The 20681-nt window shown below is 37.2% G+C and overlaps 1 protein-coding gene across 2 annotated transcripts in view; it reads left to right on the top strand.

Annotated features, from left to right (window-relative positions):
• CHST9 (carbohydrate sulfotransferase 9) overlaps positions 1-20681 on the top strand; it is a 364924-nt gene that overhangs the window by 208623 nt on the left and 135620 nt on the right. For both annotated transcript variants that reach the window (XM_069099840.1, XM_069099841.1), the window contains exon 3: positions 8543-8584. In XM_069099840.1, the coding sequence (XP_068955941.1) occupies positions 8543-8584 (42 nt within the window). The remainder of the gene's footprint in view (positions 1-8542; positions 8585-20681) is intronic.

Raw genomic sequence — 20681 nt, 5'->3', positions numbered from 1 at the left:
CTCTCTCTCTGTCTCTCTCTCTCTCTCTCACACACACACACACACCCCATCACCACCACCACCATAGGATGCCAACCAACCAGGGTCTAGATCATAAAGATAATGGAGAGGACATCCCATTTCCTTGCCAGCCTTCAATCCTGGGACCAGGAAAAAGACTTGGCTCCTGAAAGATGATGTTGAAGCTGGAAGTTCATCAGTCTGTAAACTTGCAGCAGCAGCCGACCTTGGTCTCTTGTAAGCCCTGCATCTTGCCCAACATAGTGAGCATCCAGTACTAACATGGCTGCAAGATCCTGCAAGCTAGGTTACCTGCCTACCAGGGTGGAGGCCAGGGGCCACGGGGGCCCTGGTTTAGAGACCCTATGATAACGTTTCAATCTCACAGCAGGAATCCTTGTCTGGAGAACCCTCCGAAATGCCCTTTTCATTAAAACAGTAGGTATGTGTAGGCATGCTAGTGTCTCCACCTGTTTCCACTAAGGTTAATTGGGAGATAAGGAATGCTCTCTGGAACTAGGGCACTTCTGTGTGTCAGCCTCAGTATGTAATTTATTTTAGGGTCCAGAAAAATCCCAGGATTTTTCCTTGTTGTGTTCTTTTTTCTTAAAATGGCTATCTCATAGTCAACTTACCTATTTTCTAGATATATACATGGAGGAAGAGCAAAGAGAATGGTGCTTTCAGTTCCTCTAAAAACAGTCTGGTATAATCAATATAAAATGTTCATATTTGTGCTCTCCTGTTCCTGGAGATTCTGAGATCAGTGCTTCGTTTATGCTGCATGATGCTCTCTAAACCTCAAAATGAGAATCACTGAAAATGGGGACTTTAAAAATTGATTTCCCAGCAACACTATACACCTAGTCCCTTATTATACAGCTGCCTGGAAGCTCCAATGGGTGAAATGTGCTTCCTTTCAGAAAATAAAAATGATTCAGAGCATCCAAAGAGGAGAGAAGAAAAAAGAGAAAGAACCCTTTCTCATTGGATTATCTACACCACGAAATTACAAGGACAATGGGGAAGATCTTTAGTACAGTCATCAGAGTTCTGAGCACACTGTGATCACATGAATAATTAAATTCAACAAACATTTATCAAGCACCTACTGAGTACAAGGCATGTACACAGGATATGGTGTTCAAAACCTCATTAATGTAAGTGGCTCTGTCTAAATCCAGTTAAGATCCTATTACCTAAGGCAGTTGGAGAATTGACCTTTAAAGTTTCATAGCTGGCAGTTCAATGGCATTGAAAGGCATTTAATATGGGATTCTGTGTCAAATTTGGTCAACTCTGGACTGAGCCCTGTACCAGGCACAATGCAATTAATCAGAGGTGGAGAGGCACTGTCCATGCCTTTAAGTAGCTAAAACTAAAGCATTTTGAATATCTCATTTCACTCATAAGAAAACAAGTATAGTTTTGACTCCTTGGAATTTTGAATGACATATATGCTAAGCAAGCACTGGATTAGAAGAATTTCATCCTTATGAAATGTTACAGTATCCAGTTAGTTCCAATGTTATTCATATCTCTATCACTTTAAGTTAATGTGAATAGATAGCCTTGCTGTGGCTCTGAATAACCTTGGGTAAGTAATTTCACCTCTCTGGGCTCCAGTTTCCCCATCCTTAAAGTGGTGATAAATAATGCATGCACTACTTATCACTGAGGGTTGTCATGAGGATAAAATGAGATAATGTATATATAGTATTTTGTAAACCACAAAGTGTTATATGAATGCAAGCTATTTTCATGGTTGTTTATTATTTCAATTTCACAATCCCTGCCAGGTATCCTAAATTTAAGTTGTGGAAAGCATTTAACCCCAAAGAGGAATGACAAGCTACAGATGCTTGTCTCAAATCAGTGCAGTAAACATACACAATTGATTATTGTGTTACATTCTGGGGATCACATTTTAGGAAAGAGCTTGATAAAATGAATAGTGCCCAGACAAGAGCAGCAAGGGTGGTGTAGGACCTTGAGATTTTGCCTTATGAGAATTACTACAAAGTAGGGATGTTTACCTTGGTGGAGATAATTCATTTTTGCCTTTGTATCACTAGGACCTTATACAATGGCACAGAAAAAGGGTTTTATGAATATGTGTTGACTAATTTATTGATGGATTGAAAAGAGAAACCATTGGGGGGACATGGCATCTACTTTAAAGATTTTGAGGCGTTATCATTTGGGAAGACAAATAGACTTGTTCTGTTTTATCTCAGCAAAACTAGGAGTGATGATCAGAAATTTTAAAAATGCAAATTGAGGCTTGATGTGAAGATAAACTTCCTAACAATTTAAGCTAACCAAAGTAGAAGCAGCCTCCTTGAAAGGTAATGAGCTTCCCCTTAATGTAAGTTTACAAACAGAGGCTGGATAATCAGGTATATTGCAAATGGGATCCTAAATCAGGAAGGTATTGTACTAGATGGCCTCTAAGGCCCCTGTGACCATTGTCAGCAAAGTCCCAAAATGCCTGCAATTCAGTAAAAAGTAGTGGTGGTATTTAATTTGTGCAGTGTTACCTTGCTTAATGAAATGTCACTAGAAGATATACATGTTTTTGGATCCATTTCTGGGTCACATGAGCAGCAAGAGGGTAGACTAGACTTTTTTCCCAATTCCCACAGTCTTCAAACCTTTCCAAAGGAGAAATCATGTGCCAAAGATAAAGCAATTTCATCTATTTCCCTGGTCTTGAATACCCAGTATCCAAAATAAAATAAACCCTACACCCAAACCCAAGAATTGATGCCTACTGACCTTAAGCTCATTCAGTACCCCCTCCTCTACCTCCCATTCTACTAGCTACAAGACCACACTACCAGACTCAAGGATACAACTCAGGCCTACATCACAACCCATTCCTGTTCCTCATTCCCTCTCCATCTTTCAGGTGCCATAAAAAACAGCTCCATTGTGTAGATGTTTACTCTAGCCTTGATAGTTAGCTTGGTCATAGACCTTTAGGAACAGCAGAGTCCCAGGGGCTGCAACCCAAAAGTTCCAGCACTGCAAAGCTCTGAATTGCCAAGAACAAGAAAAGCAGACTTTGAATTGCCAGTACTGAACCAGAGAACTAAGGAATAGGAGGAGTGAGACAGGTTACCAGAGTGGGAAACCAGGCATGTGGGGTGCTGTGCAAAGGTCCACCAAGCTGGAGGGAAAGAATGCTTCATTCCTTCTAGGGCCAAAAAGTCAGTTGAAGCAGAGACTCAGACTGGTAAATCATGAAATACCCAGGGGGTCGAGCCTGAAATGCTTGAGATCCAGCCCCCATGAAAACTACAAAGAAAGGGGAGAGAGTGCAGAGAAGTGAATGATAGGGAAAATAAGGGGAGGAAGGGGGAACTGAAAGTACAAAAGATTTCAAGAAGAAACTTCAAAGACCTTGAACATAAACAGATAAATTGAAAGGAAAAACAGTAACAACAGAAGGTAATATGTCCTCTGGATTACTAAACCAGTTCAGGCATATCTGAATAAATGCTGTAAAAAAATTAAAGAAAATGATTCAACACTTGATGAGCCAGAGGACCCTGTGGAATTTGAGGAAAAATGGAGCCATATTAAGCTGTTCCTGAGTGGTTTAAAAGAAAATGAGAAATAGAAGAGTAGAATTTATGTCCAGTATAGCAAAAATAACGAAGAGAATAGAAAAAATTTGGATCTTCAATGCTGTTTCACCAAAGAAACAAAAGAAAGAACAAGAGATTGGGAATGAAATACATATAAGTGAAGGACAGCTTTGAAAAAGAGAAGCAAAAAAAGAAAACATCAAAAGAAAATCTGCTTACCATGCCAGCAAAATACCTAAATAGCATATCCCACAAGAACATAGCAGGACAAAAATTCTTAACATAATAAAGGCAAAATAGAAAAAAACTATCCAAACCTTCTGACAGAAAATGAAAACCACCTGAAAGAAATCACAAATTGCCTGCAGGAAAAGAAAAAAGGGGAGGGGGTGGGAAACAAGGCTGTGAATGCAAAGGCAAATAGTGATTAAATTTAACAATTCATTTCAGAAAGAAGTTCTACAAGCCATCGTGAGAAAGCCCTTCAAATACAAAGGAAAAGACATTCAAATAATGCAAGACTAGTCTGTAACAACTAGAAAAAAAAGAGAAGGGAATGGAATAATGTGTTCCAAAAAGAATTGGAGCTCAAGATTCAACCCAGGTGACTTGTCCTGAAAACCTGAGTTTAACTATACAGGACAAGGGATGAACATTCAATAATAAAAGTTTGAACTATTTTTAAAAAGAAAACCAGAACTGAAGAGAGTATTTACTTCTTAAATACCCCAACCAACAGAATTGCAGAAGGAATGAATAAATGCAGACAGCAATAGTAACAGAGTGATAACAGAAATACCAGTAAGAAAATTCTTTCTAAATGTCCACAGGGAAACAAGGGTGAAACCAATGTACAATGAGGAGGAAAACAGGGGGCATTATGGACAGAATCTGCCTATACCCTGCCTGGAGGTGAATGCTACTTTTGAGAAACTACATTACAACATGAGAGGAAACATAAAAGGGGGAGAGTGAAAAGGGAGAGGAGGGAGGGATGTGTCTGAGTGAAATCAAGGGCTAGCAATGATGGGAAAGTGACCTCTGTAGTCTCAGAACAAGAAGAACCTACAGAGAAGTGGGTGGGGAGGAGAGGGAAAAGATTGAAAAGGGGAGAGAGGAAGGCAGGTGGCCTCATGTTGGAGGAGGAAGGGGAGATCCAACTGGTGAATACTACTGTGGGTGAAGGGAGATGAGAACCTTAGAATGGACGAGGCCCAGGAGCTTTGATCCCTGAGAAAGCTACTTGTTCTGAGGGGGTGGGGGAGATGGAACCATTAGGGGCAAGTAGAACCTAGAGAAATGGGACAGCATGAACACAAGCAGATTTCCAGGCAAATGTTGAAGAAAAAGGGTCAATAAAAGAGGGTATACATCAGTGGGGAGGGGACAGGAAGGAGCCCTACCATGGGGCAGTGTCACCTCTGACACCTATACCTAGGTGCAAAGCATAATCGAAATGTGAATCCATTGGCTACAAGGCCATGGCAGAAGGTACCTAGAGGGTAAAACCTAGAATCGATATCTTGAAAGTGTTGACTATATAAAGAATACAGAGAAAAGACTAAGACAAGATGATTATGGGTTCCATGAATCAGAGAATTAGGGTCTGGAGTAAATAGAAAGAGAAGATGGATAATGAAGGGGGTGAAAGAAATCTGTTTTGGAAAGGGGTACAAAAATAAAATTCTGAAAACTAATGAAAAGTACTAGTTGAAAGGAAGGGCAGGACAGGGGGAATCTATTTGACTTAGAGAAAAAAGAGGGGAGGAAATATATAACCAAATAAAACCAGGCGAGATGAACAAATAAACAAAACCTTAAAGGAAAGGGGTAACAAATAAGAAGAGGGGATCAACAGTAAGAGGAAGAGAGTCAATGGGAACAGGAACACCATTAGAAAAAAGATTAAAGTAAAGTCACTGAAGCAACATAAAACTATGTGATTGGCAGAAGAAAAGAAAAATTGTAACTTGGGGGGAGAAAACAATTTTAGAGACAGATGTGGAGGAAAAAATAACTCTTGTAACTTTGAATTTGAATGGATTAAACAATCCAATTAAATGAAAAAGAGTGACAACTGATAAGAAAACAAAACCTAAAAATCAGTTGCTTAAAATAAACACATTTAAAAAACAAAGATATGCACTGAAAAAAGTGGAGGGGATAGGGGAAAAATTTACTATGCATTAAATGAATTTTAAAAAATCAAGAGCTTCCATAATGCTATTAGATAAAGCAAAAGCAAACATTCAAAAAACAAAAAGGGACAAACAAGGAAACCATAGTATACTCAAGGGAATCAAAGACAAACAAATACCAGGAGTAAATTTATATGTTCCAAATGCCTTAGCATCCTAATTCATAAAGGCAACATTATCTGAGCTTCAAGAAGAAATAGAAAGTAACTCAATAGTGCCAGGAAATGTCAATATCCCTCAATCAGTTTTGGATAAATCTAATAGAAAGATAAACAAAAGAAAGAATATAATATATTATATATTGCCAGTCCTTGATAATATATAATAAATAAATTTCTGGAAAAACTAAAGCTAAAAGAATTATGGCATCTTCTAAATAAGATAGCAAAAGAATGTACATATTTCTCTGCACTACGTGGAACTTTAAAAAAAAATGACCATCTACTAGGGTATAGAGATATTATAAACAACTTTGAAAAGACAGATATAGTAAATACATCCTTTACAGACCATATTACAATAAGAATAGAAATTGGTTCAGGGACCATGGACAAAAGATATGACCCAAATGTAGACTTAACAAAGAAACCTTATATAATGAATTGTCAATAAATCAATCATTGAAACAATTAATAACTATATAAAATAAAATAATAATTATAAAATGATACTAAAATAACATACCAACATTTTCATGATACAGTTAAAGCAGTCCTTAGGGAGAAAAATCATATCCTTACAATCATATGTTAACAAAATAGAAAGAGGAAAGATTAACTGAAAATGAAGTTTTAAATACTGGAAAAAATCAGCAAATAAACAAACCTAAAACAAGCACCAAAAAGGAAATACTAAAATTAGAGGGGAAATAAATTAGAAGCAAAAAAAAAGAGAAATGATCAATAAAACAAAAAGCTGTTCTTTGGGGTAAAAAGATAATAAAACTTATAAACCTTTAGCTAATCTGATTAAAGAGAGTAGAAATCAGACCAATAGAAAGGCAAATAGGCAAGGTGAAATCACGGCAAAATCAGAAGAAATAGAAAAATAATAATCAGAACATATTATGTTGAAACACTGCAATAAAAATAATATAATAATAATGCTCAAAAAAGCCTTGATAAACTTGAAAAATAGTCCTTCATTCTTCCTCCTTCACAACCAGAATATATTTAGATTAGAACAAATATAGATTGGCATTTGATGGGAAAAATATATGTTAATGGAAGATTGGCTAAACATTATATAGGAAGAAAGACCAGAGAAGAGATATTATATTTGATCACAGCTAATTATGTCTAGAATGTTGTGCTGTTGGAATAAAAAGAAAAGGCCAACATGATGCTGGGACATAATGAATATGGCATGCAAGAATATGGAAGCAGGGGTGGCTAGGTGGCGCAGTGAATAGAGCACTGGCCCTGGAATCAGGAGGACCTGAGTTCAAATCCGGCCTCAGACACTTAAAATAAAACTGGCCATGTGACCTTGGGCAAGTCACTTAACCCCAATTGCCCCTCCAAAAAACAAAACAAAACAAGAATATGGAAGTAACTCTTCCACTACAGAGGTCTGACTTCTATTATGATGCAACAACCAGTTTTGGTCACAAAGAATGTGAAGGGAGTGGGTTTGATTAGGAGAATAGAAGTTTTTGACAAGATAGAATATTGTTTCTTTAATGAAAGCTTATGGGAATTGCAGTTTTCTAGTCTAGGAAAAGAGGGCCAAAGTGAGACTTAATTATTGCCTTGAAAATATTGGGGGATTGCTCTCTAGGTCTATGGAACAAGGAGCTCACATGCCAGAAGAAGGGGAAAAAAAACAAAACTCTTTTATTTAGATAAAAATAATTTCTTGAACAATTGGAGCATAAATAAATAAATAAACCACTGGCCTATCAAAGGATACCTAGAAGAAACTGCTTTAATAATAATGATAAGAATAAGTCCAGTTTGTAGATATCTACAGTTTACAAGGCTCTAACCTCATAATAGGCCTATGAACTAAATAATCCTAGTGTCTTTTTATCCCCAGCATCTACTGACATATTGAGTACTGACAAGTACTCAATGAACAATTGTTAAGTAAAGTAGTATTATCCATGTTTCACAGCAAAGTAAATCAAGGTCCAGAGAATTTCAGTGACTTGCCCACAATCACACAACTAATAAATTGGAAAACGTGAGATTCAAGCTCAAATTTTCCAAATCCACTTCCAATGTTTTGCTTTGTTTTGTTTTCCTATTATATAATATTATCTCTGTGCCTAAAAATATTCAATAAGAGAAGAAATAACAACCTGACAAAATTGTTCTAGGAAGATAGAGATCTAAATAAATGATGTCTCAAGGTTCTTGAATAACTAGATTTAAAAAAATTTACTAGATTATCAAAGGAGGTTTGGGTGAATTTCTATGTTAATAATAATGATGATAATAATAGTAATCTATTTATCTCTCATTCATCTAGCTCTGTAGCTTCTACTTCTGTGACTGTGTTTCCAAGTTGCAATTCATTTATCCCATGCCTTGTAAATAACATAAACATAAAACTCGTATCCTTCTGTGAATTAGCTGGAAAACACAGTTGGTTAATTCTCTTTATCTCCCTATTTCTCTTCTCCTGCTTTCCTTCTTTTTAACTGTCGTGTTTGTGTGCCATTTTCAGTAGGGGAACCTTCTCTGTCTTGCTTTGGAAATGAGTGCTTCACAAAAGTAATATATGGATTATCTTTCTCTTTCTCTTCAGAACTGAGGACAACCAAGTACTTCCAGCCCGCACCCAGAATCAGTGAGTAAAGTCTCAATTCTATTTGCGTCACAGATAGTTACAGCTAAGAATGATCATAATTGGTCTTTCAGGTCACTTTTACAGTGCTGTTTTGTCACTTGAAATCACGATTTTAGCCTTACTAAGAGAGCTGTATTAAGGAGGTGACACTTTAGATAAAACCAGGTTCATGTGCAAGTCCTGAAGAAAGTGTAACTTGAAGATTGTAAAGAGAAAGGAAATAGAAAACTAAAGATAATCTAGGTGATATTTAGACATAATGAGCTGTCTGGATAAGTACATAAGTTCATTATTTGGGATATTTTACTTCTATATCTAATGTTTAATATCTGATTTTGAACTTAATTCTCATATGAGTTTCCATAAACTGTCCACATCAATGAAGACATATGTTTATACTAATTCAGAATTTGGGATAATTCATCTTGGCCTGGGCTAAAAGTTACCACTGGATTTTCTATAAGAGCCTATTCAGCAAATTATAGAGAACAGTCTATTTTAAAAGTTTATATCATTTTGATGGCTTTTCATATAATTTCAGCACAAATGAGTGATTCCAATTACAAATTTTTTTTGATTGATCATTGAAGTAAACAGATGGAAATACTTCATTAGCAGAAAGAAAAACTAGATCACTGACAGTGACAAAACTTCCTTTGTTCCTGTACTACAGCAAGATATCACTGGTATGTCTCCTTTGAGATCTCATTCATATTATTTGAGTCACAGATAGTTACAACTATATATATACACACACACACACACACACACACACACACACACACACACATATATATATATATATATATATATATATACAATAGAGGGGATTCCCTCTATTGGTAATGAAGAAGACCTATGCATTCCTAATCATGCTGTGATGTTCCTGTCCATGTCTTGCTTGATCATCCACGTGCTAGAGTCCTAGGCCTTTTAACATTCTGTAGTATGAGTGCAGTTTTCAGGCTATCCATTTATTATCCCTTACTCTCTTCATGTGACTCCTGGGAAAGATATCCTTTATGTCACCTCTTACATGCATTATCTTTGGTAATATGCTATAGCAACTAATGCCCACTATGTGTAATTCCATTGTTCTTTAAGCTACCTACAATTTTAATAAAAATACACAAATATAATAATATAAAATATGAAAAATATTTTTAAAATATATCCCAAATAATTTGGGGAGGTGCTAGCAACTGGGAAAATCAGGAAAAGGATAGGAAGTGGCATTTGAGTGAATATCTCAAGGGAGCTAGAAATTTCAAAAGGCAAGAAGGGGGATGCATTCCACACATGGAGGGAGGGCAGTGTGGGCAGAGGCATAAGGAGAAGAGATAGGTTATCATTTACAAAGTACAGAAAGTTGCTAAGGGTACATAAGCCTACAAAGGGAAAATTGAATCACACTGTCAAGGGCTTGAAATGTCAAACAGTGGGGGTTGTATTTTATCCTAGAGGCAAAAGGGAGACCCAACAGCTTTATATTTACTTTGTATATACTTTGTATTGACTTCTGTGTCTAGGATTATTTCCCTCCATAGAATATAAATTCCAGGAAGGCAGTAACACTTTTGTTTTGACCATTGTATCCCTGGTGATTAGCACAATGCCTAGAACATAGTAGGTGTTTCATAAAGGCTTATGTTGTTTTTATTCAAACATTTTAGTGTTTCTTTAATTCATATCCATGTGGAAGCAGCAAAAAAGTCTCGATGATGAGCTTTTGTGTCAGGGAGCAGCTTGGGATCATTACAAGTGTTGCACAATTTACTGATTAATAATAATTAATAATAACTCACATTTATAATGCTCATACTATGTGTGAGGCGCTATGCTAAGCACTTTACAATTATTACTTCATTTAGTTCTCACAACCCTGGGAGACAGGTATTAATATTATCCCCATTTAGTTATTGTTGTTGTGCAGTCATTTCCATCATCTCTGACTCTTCGTGACCCTATTTGAGGTTTCCTTGGCAAAAATACTGGAGTGGTTTGCCATTTCCTTCTCATTTTACTGATGAGGAAACTAAAGTAAACAGGGTTAAGTGAGTTGCACAGCTAGTAAATGTCTGAGGTTAGATTTGAACTCATAAAGAGGAGTTCTCCAGGCCCACACTCTATCTACTGTGCCACCTCGCTGCCCCAAATGCAATCCAGTTCATTCTCTTTTAAGATCCTGTTCAATCCTGGTCCTAGTTCTCTGTCCATCTGCAGTGTGTATCTAGGATATATTTACTGATAGATTTTTTTTTCAATGGTTTACTTTTCAATTGTGTTTCATAGTCTGGGAAATAAGTATTTTTTTTTATGAATTTGCTTCTTCACATGTGAATTGAATTTTGAGTAGTGAACCTCACTGAAGTCTGTGATTTTCCAAGGCTTGAAGCAAGCAACACAATGTCACCTGAAAACAGGAACATTTGGAAGACATCATCATCTATAGGTCTCTGTGCAATACTTGTTCCATGGCAGTGATGAATACATTTGGGGAGCATCTGAATCCCTCTCTGACTCCTTGTTTGATCTGTACTAACAGTTAAATAAAATTTTCACTATTGTTGTGTCTCTAAAGTAATCTTATATGATTTTAACATATAAATGGGTAATGCCTTATTATAGGAAAGCCTCAAGCCTGTCTTGATCCACTGAGTGAATTTTTAAAAATAGTCATCTCAGGGAACCAAAGTGGGAGAGTAAGAAGTAAGTCCCTCTCACCTTCCCTTATTGACCCAGAAAAATATCACTCCAGGAAAAATCCTAGAACAGCTGAACAAGCAAAAATATGGGGCACAGCAGTCTTGTAGCCCAGGAAGCTTGGGAGACTAATGGGAAAGGACCCTCTCATTCTGCGGGAGAGCAGTACAGGACAGGAGGCGTCCCAGCAAGCCAGCGGCAAGACACACCTCAGCAAACCAGGGGGAGATCCTGAGCCCCAGTGGTAAAGCAGGCAGGTGCCAACACCAGGACCCCCAAGTGCCTCAGCACAGGCAGGGGAATCAGTAAACACTGGCTCAGAAAATCACCACACATGCCAGCATTCTCCAGCAGCAAAATCTCCCTTCATTTCAGCATAACTATAGGAAACACGACTCCAGGAGGCATAGCTCCAGGCTGGCAGACATCCTCCAGCAGTCCAACATTCAAGTGCAAGGTCCAGGTGAGCAGGCATCCCCCAGGGGCCAGACTCCCCACCCCCACCCTGAGAACCCCAGTGTTGCTGACCCCAGCTCAGCACCAGGTAAGCTGCCACACTCCTACAGCCTCCAGCTGCCAGCACACAAAGCTAGTGACCAGGTCCCAGGCTCCTAGCACAAGAAGCTTGGGTTGGTGTCCCCTGTATTCCAGCAAGAGAGCTCAACTCTAAAAGCCAGAAATTAAGAAAACACCATGAGCAAAAAGCAGAAATGGACAATGACCATAGATGATTATTATAGGGACAGAGAAGATCAAGGCACAAATTCAGAAGAGGACAACATTATTCATAAACCCACATCCAAAACTTCTAAGGGGATATGAACTGGTCTCAAGCCCAAAGGTCTTCTTGGAAGAGTTCAAGAAGGATTTTAAAAGTCAAATAAGAGAGGTAGAAGAAAAACTGGGAAAAGAAATGAGAGGTGTGCAAGAGAGAGTCAATAGTTTGGAAAAGGAAGGACAAAAATTGACTGTAGAAAATGACTCCTTAAAAAGTAGAATTGGCCAATAGGCATGAAAACTCACTGAAGAACTCTTTAAAAAGTAAAATGGGCCAATTGGAAAAGGAGGTACAAAATCTAACAGAAAACAATTTGTTAAAAATTAGAATTGGGCAAGTGGAAGCTAATGACTCTATGAGATATCAATAATGAGTTAAACAGAAATAAAAGAATGAAAAAATAGAAGAAAACATAAAATAGTTCATTGGTAAAAACAACTGACCTGGAAAAAAGATCCAGGAGACAATTGTTAAAATATTGTTCTACCTGAAAACCATGATAAAAAGCGGTCTGGACAGCATTTTTCAGGAAATCATCAAGAAAAACTGCCCTGAGGTCCTAGAAACAGAAAGTAAAATAGTGATTGAAAGAATCCACCAATCACCTCCTGAAAGAGATCCCAAATTGAAAATACCAAGGGAAATAGTAGCCAAATTCCAAAATTACGATGTTAAAGATGAAATACGGCAAGCAGTCAGAAAGAAACAATTTAAATATCATGGAATCACAGTGAGGATTATGTAGGACCTGGAAGCCTCTACATTAAACAATTGGAGGGCATGGAATATGATATTCTGTAAAGCAAAGGAGTTTAGGATTACAACCAAGAACCAACTACCCAGAAAAATTGAGCATAATATTTTGGGGGAGGAAATGGACATTCAACAAAATAGGGGACTTCCAAACTTTCCTGATGAAAAGACCAGAGTTCAACAGAAAATTTGATCTTCAAAATACAAGACTCAAAAGAGGCATAAAAAGGCAAACAGGAAAGAAAAAACAACACATGTTATTAAAAAGAGCAAACTGTTTACATTCCTACAAGGGAAGATGATACTTGTAACTCTTGAGAATTGTATCGTTATTACACCTTTTTAAAAGGGTATACATAGAGATAAGGCATGGGTATATATTTACTTTGATGTGATGATAAAAAATCTAATTAAGTGATGAAAATGGGTGATGCTGGGAGAAGAGGAAAGGAGGAGACAGACAAGGGTAAATTACATAACATGAAAAGGCACAAAAACCTATTACAGTAGAGAGAAAGAAGGGAAGTAGATGAGCACTATTTGAACCTTACTCTCATCAGATTTGGCTCAAAGAAAGAATAACATAATCAGTTAGGTATAGCAATCTAATTTACCCTATAGGAAGGAGGAGGGGAAAGGGGAAAGAAAAGGGAAGGGGTCAATAGAATGGAGGGAAGAAGTAGTAAGGGTAAAGGGGCAGAAAAGGCAGGGGGCTGACAGAAGAGAGGGCAGACTGAGGGAGGGAGTGGTTGAAAGCAAAAGTCCAGTGATGAGGGAAAGGGAGAGAGGATAGAGAAATGCATAAACAAGAGGGGAAATAGGATGGAGAGAAAGACACAGATAGTAATCATAACTATGAATGTGAATAGGATGAACTCTCCCATAAAACAGAAGTGAATGGCATATTAGATTAAAAATCATAATCCTACAACATGTTGTTTACAAGAAACACATTTGAAGCAGAAGGAAACACACAGAGCAGAATATATTATGCTTCAACTGAAGTAAAAAAAAAATCAGAGGTAGCAATCCTGATTTCAGACAAAGCAAAAGCAAAAATAGATCTTATTAAAAGAAATAAGGAAGGAAATTACATTTTGCTAAAAGGTACCATAAATAAAATTGTGCATACCCTTTGACCCAGCAATACCACTTCCGGGTCTGTATCCCAAAGAGATCATAAAAATGAACAAAGGACCCACATGTACAAAAATATTTATAGCAACTCCTTCTGCATTGTCAAAGAATTAGAAATTGAGGGAATGTTCATCAATCAGGGAATGGCTTAACAAGTTGTGGCATATGAATGTAATGGAATACTGTTGTGCTATAAGAAATGATGAGCAGACAGACTTCAGAGAAACACGGAAAGACTTGTATGAACTGATGCTGAGTGAAATGAGCAGAACCAGAACATTTTACATAGTAATAGTAACATTGTGTGGTGACTGACCATAATAGACTTAGGTCTTCTCAGCAATGAGAGGACCTAAAACAACTCCAAAAGACTCAACATGGAAGATGCTATCTACGTCCAGAGAAAAAAAATTTGAATCTGAATATAGATTGAAGCATACCATTTGTTTTCCTTTTCTTTTATTCTTTTGTTTTGTTTCTTCTCTCTCATGGTTCCTCCCATTAATTCTAGTTCTTCCTTACATCATGACTAATGGGAAAATATGTTTAATATGAATATATAAGTAGAGCCTATATCAGATTGAATGCCATCTTAAGAAGGAGGGAAGAGAAGGGGGAGAAAATTGAAAACTCAAAATCTTGTGGAAGTGAATGTTGAAAACTAAAAATAAATAAATTCTATATTTAAAATAAAAGAAATTGAGTTGGTTTGCATTATTAAGGAGGTCCCTTCAATCTCTAAAATTTTATTATTCAGAAGGAGTTAAAGGAAACATTTTATTTAAACTTTGGGTTAAAAGTAGGATTACTTTAATCAGTGATATTGACAGTTAATTGCAATAAATTCAGTATCAATTTTTAAAAAATCATCTCCAATAAATAAATTCATCAGGGTTTCATATTCCCCACAACTTTCATTTAGTGATATGACTGTGAAGATACGATCTGAAGTAGAAAATCATTACTAAGTACTTCCTGTCATGTTTTCATCATGGATACCCTGGATTCATGTGTAGCATTCTGGTAAAGGATGGATTTTGCAAAGTAGGAATACATTGATAATCACTCATATTCTTTCAATTGACTTCTTAAAAAGAATATTATTTTGATAACAAGTTTGCTGTCTATTTTTCTCTTTATTTATGATGTTGTTCAGTAGTTATAATGCCCAATGCCCTCTATTTCTCTATTTGCATTCATGTCATGTACAGGCATCACATATAAACATTCGGTCACTTTCATTTATTAATCCTGAAGGATATTTTTCTCACATAGTTTTCATTGTTTATCCCATGTCTATCATCACTTTAAAGTCAAAGTATAAATATAAATGCTCATTTTGTTTGGAGAATGTCATGTTCTTCATAGAATTTCTCTACTTCTTCATGCTCATTGATAGGTATTAAGGCCTAAATTCCAGCTCTTATTGACCACTACAGATAAAGATGACCAAGTGCCCTATGCAATGTTTGTTTGTTTTTCTGGTCGCCATTAGGCAAATAATGAAACCAATTCTGCCAACTCCTTTATTTGCCTACCATGTAGAACCTGTGGACCACCTTCCCCTTTATTTATAACTTTCCTGTTGTCTTCAGTCTTCATTTATTTTAAAACTGTCAATATTTATATAATTCAGGTCCTCCAATAATGTGTCAACTTGGTTGTTGGGCAAGGATTTCACAATTAAAGAACCAACAATTAATTTTATACATTATAAATATTATGAAAATATGTGATTAGCACCCTCTGCTCCCTTTTACTATTCAAATGTCATCATTGTAGATAAGTAAAGGAACCATTTCTATGATCAAAGAGTTCATCATTTAGTAGCTGACCTACTACTCAGTAAACACAGAATGTGACTAGGACCACACTAAAAACCTTTCCAGCTTTCTAGAAATTTCCAGTGTTTGTGCTTCCCTGACACAGCCTTTGAGATCCCAATGTCTGTCACACATTGATCAAACAGTGGAGTTGAAGTTTTGAGACATACTTCTTTCTGTAGCTCTGCCTTTTTCTATATTCAGACTAATCCCCCCACCCGATGCTTAGTACCATTAGTGATATAATAATGTATAGTAGATAACCATTTCATTTCATTAGTCATGAAATATGTTAACATTAATGATAAGACTGGGAAGATGTCACCTCCCTATCTTCACGTTAGGGAAACTTATTAAAGATAAATTCTAATTTTCTGATGCTAATTTGGTGCTTTTGATCCCTTGTATTTCAATATTTCCTTGTAGGAAAAAAAAATAATGTTTATATAAGGTAGTTCCTTCCTGTGCCTTTTTCATGCTTTTTTTGTCTGCCAAATAGATCTCTTAGCCCACCTTCACAACACAATTCAAGAAAATTACTAGATGATAGGCAGGCTCTGAATTTGGGAAAAAGACGAATTAATGTTGGTTCATCTGTCTGGCACTCTGACTATGCTTCTTCTGCCCACTTAGGACATGAAGAGGAAGTGGGATGGTAAATGAGTAACCATTCAGTAGTCAATGGCTGGGGATCTTTCAGCAGATGTTGGATGACCATTTTGGGAAAATGTCATAAAGTGATCCCTATTCAGAGATCAATTAGATTAGATGTCTTTGAAATCCCTTCCAACTCTGAAATTTTGTGTGTTCTATGTGTGTCCACTTTCCATTATACCTCACCTCCCTATCTAGAAGCAACATTGAATTTAAATCATTTGAGAAGAAAACCACCTTCTCCCTCCCTACCTATTTCAAGCTTTGATACCAGGCAGCTATGCAGAACTTACTGTTATGGTTAGCCATAATAACAATAATAGCCCTAATAGCTTATCTGTGCACAGTACTTTAAGGTTTACACAGTGATCCATTTCCACAATACTTTATTTACAGAAGTAGACTATTATTTCTCTCTCTCCTACATAAGAAAGTGAAAATATTAAGGTTTCTCTCACAATCCAGTGCCCTTTGGAACAGCCAAACCTTACTGTGAGTGAACCCTTGGGGATCTTGGAAGGTTAGCTGTCAAGATCCATCTCAGTGGTCATTAAACTTGCCTCAGAGAGAAGATTTGATTTGCTAGGGGTTATCATAAATATGCCAGAATGGCAGCAGTACTATCAAGTAAAGGAAGTACCATCAAGTAATATCTCCCCCATTGTTTACTCTTTATTCCCCTTACTCATTATTCCACTTGCTAAGACTATTGTAACAATTCCAAACAAGACAATGATTTTGTCTTTAGGAATGATAAATATCAGCTTTTTCCAAGAATTAGATTTGATCCCTGATCAATATGATGTTAAAATTTAAAATTCACAATCACATCTATGAACCCATTGGTGGTTTTACCGAGCTACATTGGATCTCTATCCTTTCCTTAGTCCCAATAAGACAAAGATTTGGAAACCAACAAAATTCAAGACGCAAAAGGCCCTTTATGATAACCTTGATTTCTTGATTTTCCTCTCATATAGCCTGTACTCTCCTCACCCTTGCTTCTAAGATATATATGCTATGAAATATATGAAATATGGAAATATATCATTCCTGTACATAATGTCCCAAAAGACTTTATCATCACATATTCTAATGTCTTTATTCTTTACCTGAAGAAAACTCTATTATACGATAAATGTGAATTCTAGCCATATTTGTGGTAGGTATATGACTTCTCCATGTAACTATGGTAAAGTGTCTTCAACATTTTGATTTTCTACTGGTGAAATGGTATTGAGCAATGAGATGCGAGATTTGAACCCTGACCTTCTGACTGAATCCACTTTCCCAGGAGAAAATTCCAACTTGTCCTTGTAATTATACCACCACCAACACCACTCAGTATATCTCCTGACCTAAAGGTAGCTAAGATCTTAGCCAGATATGCCACAATGTTACAGTGCCCTTCCACCATGTTCCCTATGACTCTTATTTCATTCTCAATTAGGACACAAATGCCACAAGGACGATCAGCATCATCCTCATCAGTTTGATGAGTCTCACATTTAACTGGCTGAGACTGCAGGATGCAGACTTTTGTCAAAAGGCAGCTCCTCTTGTGAGGCTAGACATATATTCTAGCTCTCTGCTAAGAGGTGCCCCCTCCAACAGTAGTCCATAACCGGGAACCTGATCAAGGAAATGTCTCAGGCTTCTCTTGATCACCACTGTTACACTATCTTCATTCTAAGTTTACTAAAGGGAACAACAAAGACGCAAATAAGAACACATTTTGTCTTTTCCACTTCCCAACTGCAGTCAATCCTCAAAATTCCCACACTTAACTTTTGTAACTTCAAGCATTTGTATGGTTTTATTAGTAACGTTTTCACTTACCTGTTGGAAACCACACACATTCATGAGTAGAGAAAAAAAGAGAGAAACATGATGCTCACAGGTGTTTGGAGTGGCTGGGATCCTTCTAGAGTGGTGCAGCACAATCATTCAGCTGGCTAGGGAAATGTGCCGATCCCATCATGGATCACAGCCGCGAGGTTAAACCTCAGCTCACTTCTGCTGGGTTCCCGTATTCCAAGACCCCTGAGAATCTCAAATGATACATGAAGCAGACAGAGCTGAAGGATTATTTTAACTGGTACATTCTTCATGATCTCCATCACCATTCACTAGTTGTGAAGAACAGAATGTCAGAAGTGATGTCAAGACCTCACCAATCTCAGCATCTTCTGACAGCAGCAGCTAAAGGCCCAGCAACATCTTCCTTGGATTTCAGAAGACAGCCAAGGTAGAAAGGTTTAAAGCAGTATACATAGTACAAAGCCCTCACACCACCATCTCACATAGGGGAAGGCAAGATTCAAATTCTTAAATGTTGTAGTTTTAAGAATTTTATTTGCTGGATACTATTTATGGGACTGCAGATTTCACGTAGATTTCAAACAGTCACTACAACTTCCTTCATATGTTTCCAGAGACTTCATTCCTTTCACATTTCTCCCCAGTGCCAACTACCCTGGTTTTGTTTGTTTGTTTTTACTAAGGTTTTATATCCTATCCCAATGGAGTTGAGGACAAGTAACGGTATTTCCAGTTTAGGTAGAAGAATTCAGGTATAGTGATTCAAATTAAGGTACACGACCAGTTTTCTAGTCCCAAGATGCCCCAGCATTTGAGTAGTTAGACTTTGTTATTGTGCCATGAAAGTCACTGGGATTACATATATCGAAACAATACTCAATTTCTTCAGAGAAAAAGAACTCTGTGAAACAATAGCATAGACCCCACAGAAACATTGCAGGAAGGCACCAGGTATGAGAGCTGAATTTCAAGTCAGAGGACCCAGACTGGAATCTTTGCTCTCTACTAGTTGTGTGACCTTAAGCATGTCACTTAATTTTTCCGAACCTCAGTTTCCTCATCTGTAAAACTTTAGTTGGCCTAGATCACCTCTAACACCCCTTCCTTTTCAAAATCTATGATTCTTTGATCATAGGACTTGAGATCCTATGATTTCAGAATCTCAAAGGAAGTTAGAAACAGCATGAAATGCAAGTTTCCTAACTCCTGGTCCCTTTACTTTCCTGAAACTGCCTTTACAAGTACTGGAGAATGTTTTTCATCTATTTCATAAGTGTAAAGGTAATTTAAAATCATTTCCTAGGGTCAGTGAACTGAGAAATGTTCCTCTGCATTCATGAAGGAAATCTTGAAGCAGAGTTTATGTACCAGCAAAGGGACCCACATATTCAAGGGTAATACCTTTTTACATATTGACAGCACAGTATTTCTTGGAGCACAGTGGATGGTTTTGTTAAGAAAATGCAGTTCTGTGTAATTTTAAAATGAGGAATCTGAACTCACTAGTTTCTGCTCCCCAAGGAGATTGATGCTACCAATAGCTGACCATTCCCTCCATTAAATCACTGGACTGCATGCTCTTTCTCACACATAGGTACAATGGGGAAGGTGGGATGTTGTAAATGTGCCTTAAATGTCCTTGTGCTTATGTGATGTCAGACTACAGAAGGTACCTCTAGAAGCCCTAAGTATGGGCGTGGCTCCCAAAAATAATCTCCAATAGAGGCATATTGAAGAAAAAAATAGGATTCTTTAGGACACATTGTTGCCACTTCTATTACTCTGACTAAAGTGAATTTGGAAGAGAATCCAAAGTGTGTATTTGGAGGCAGCTAATCTAACTTTAAGTATGCAATAATTGGGCCCGCTCCTGAGTACCACTCTAAAAACACAATTAAAGGTTAAAAAAAAAAACCTGAATAGTAGAAAAAGCATTGGCTTTGGAGTCAGCAGACCAGAGTTCAAAGTTCACCTCTGCTAAGTCAATACCAGTGTATTAAAATCACTTAACCTCCCTGGCTTTCACTTTCCTTATCTGTTAAATGAGGGCGTTGAGCTAAATGGCCTCTGAGGCCTCTTCCAGCTTTAGGCCTGTGATTGTAGAATAATAGTATTGTAATGAAGGCACTGTCCAATGAGGATCTAGTCTGAAGAGCATGCTCAGATTTACCTTTCGTCATGGCTTCTGTCAAGCGTGCCTAATATTCACTGCCTACTGCCAAGACAGCATGAACTTTAGAAGCTGGTTTCAATGGTGATGACTCAGGGTTAGTAATGTGTGATGATTTAAAGTCTGCTGGTTGGCTGAGGTGTCAGAAGGACTGATTATACAAGAAAGACTGAGCCAGAACTAAGTGTGCATGTAAAAGGTTCCAGTGGATGATCTCTCCTCTCTCTCTCTCTCTCTCTCTCTCTCTCTCTCTCTCTC

This window comes from Petaurus breviceps, unplaced genomic scaffold, assembly GCF_028583685.1.
Source record: "Petaurus breviceps papuanus isolate PSGF00001 unplaced genomic scaffold, PetGlider_PUasm1.0 38, whole genome shotgun sequence".
Taxonomy (NCBI): domain Eukaryota; kingdom Metazoa; phylum Chordata; class Mammalia; order Diprotodontia; family Petauridae; genus Petaurus; species Petaurus breviceps.
This window is presented reverse-complemented; position numbering and strand designations above follow the sequence as displayed.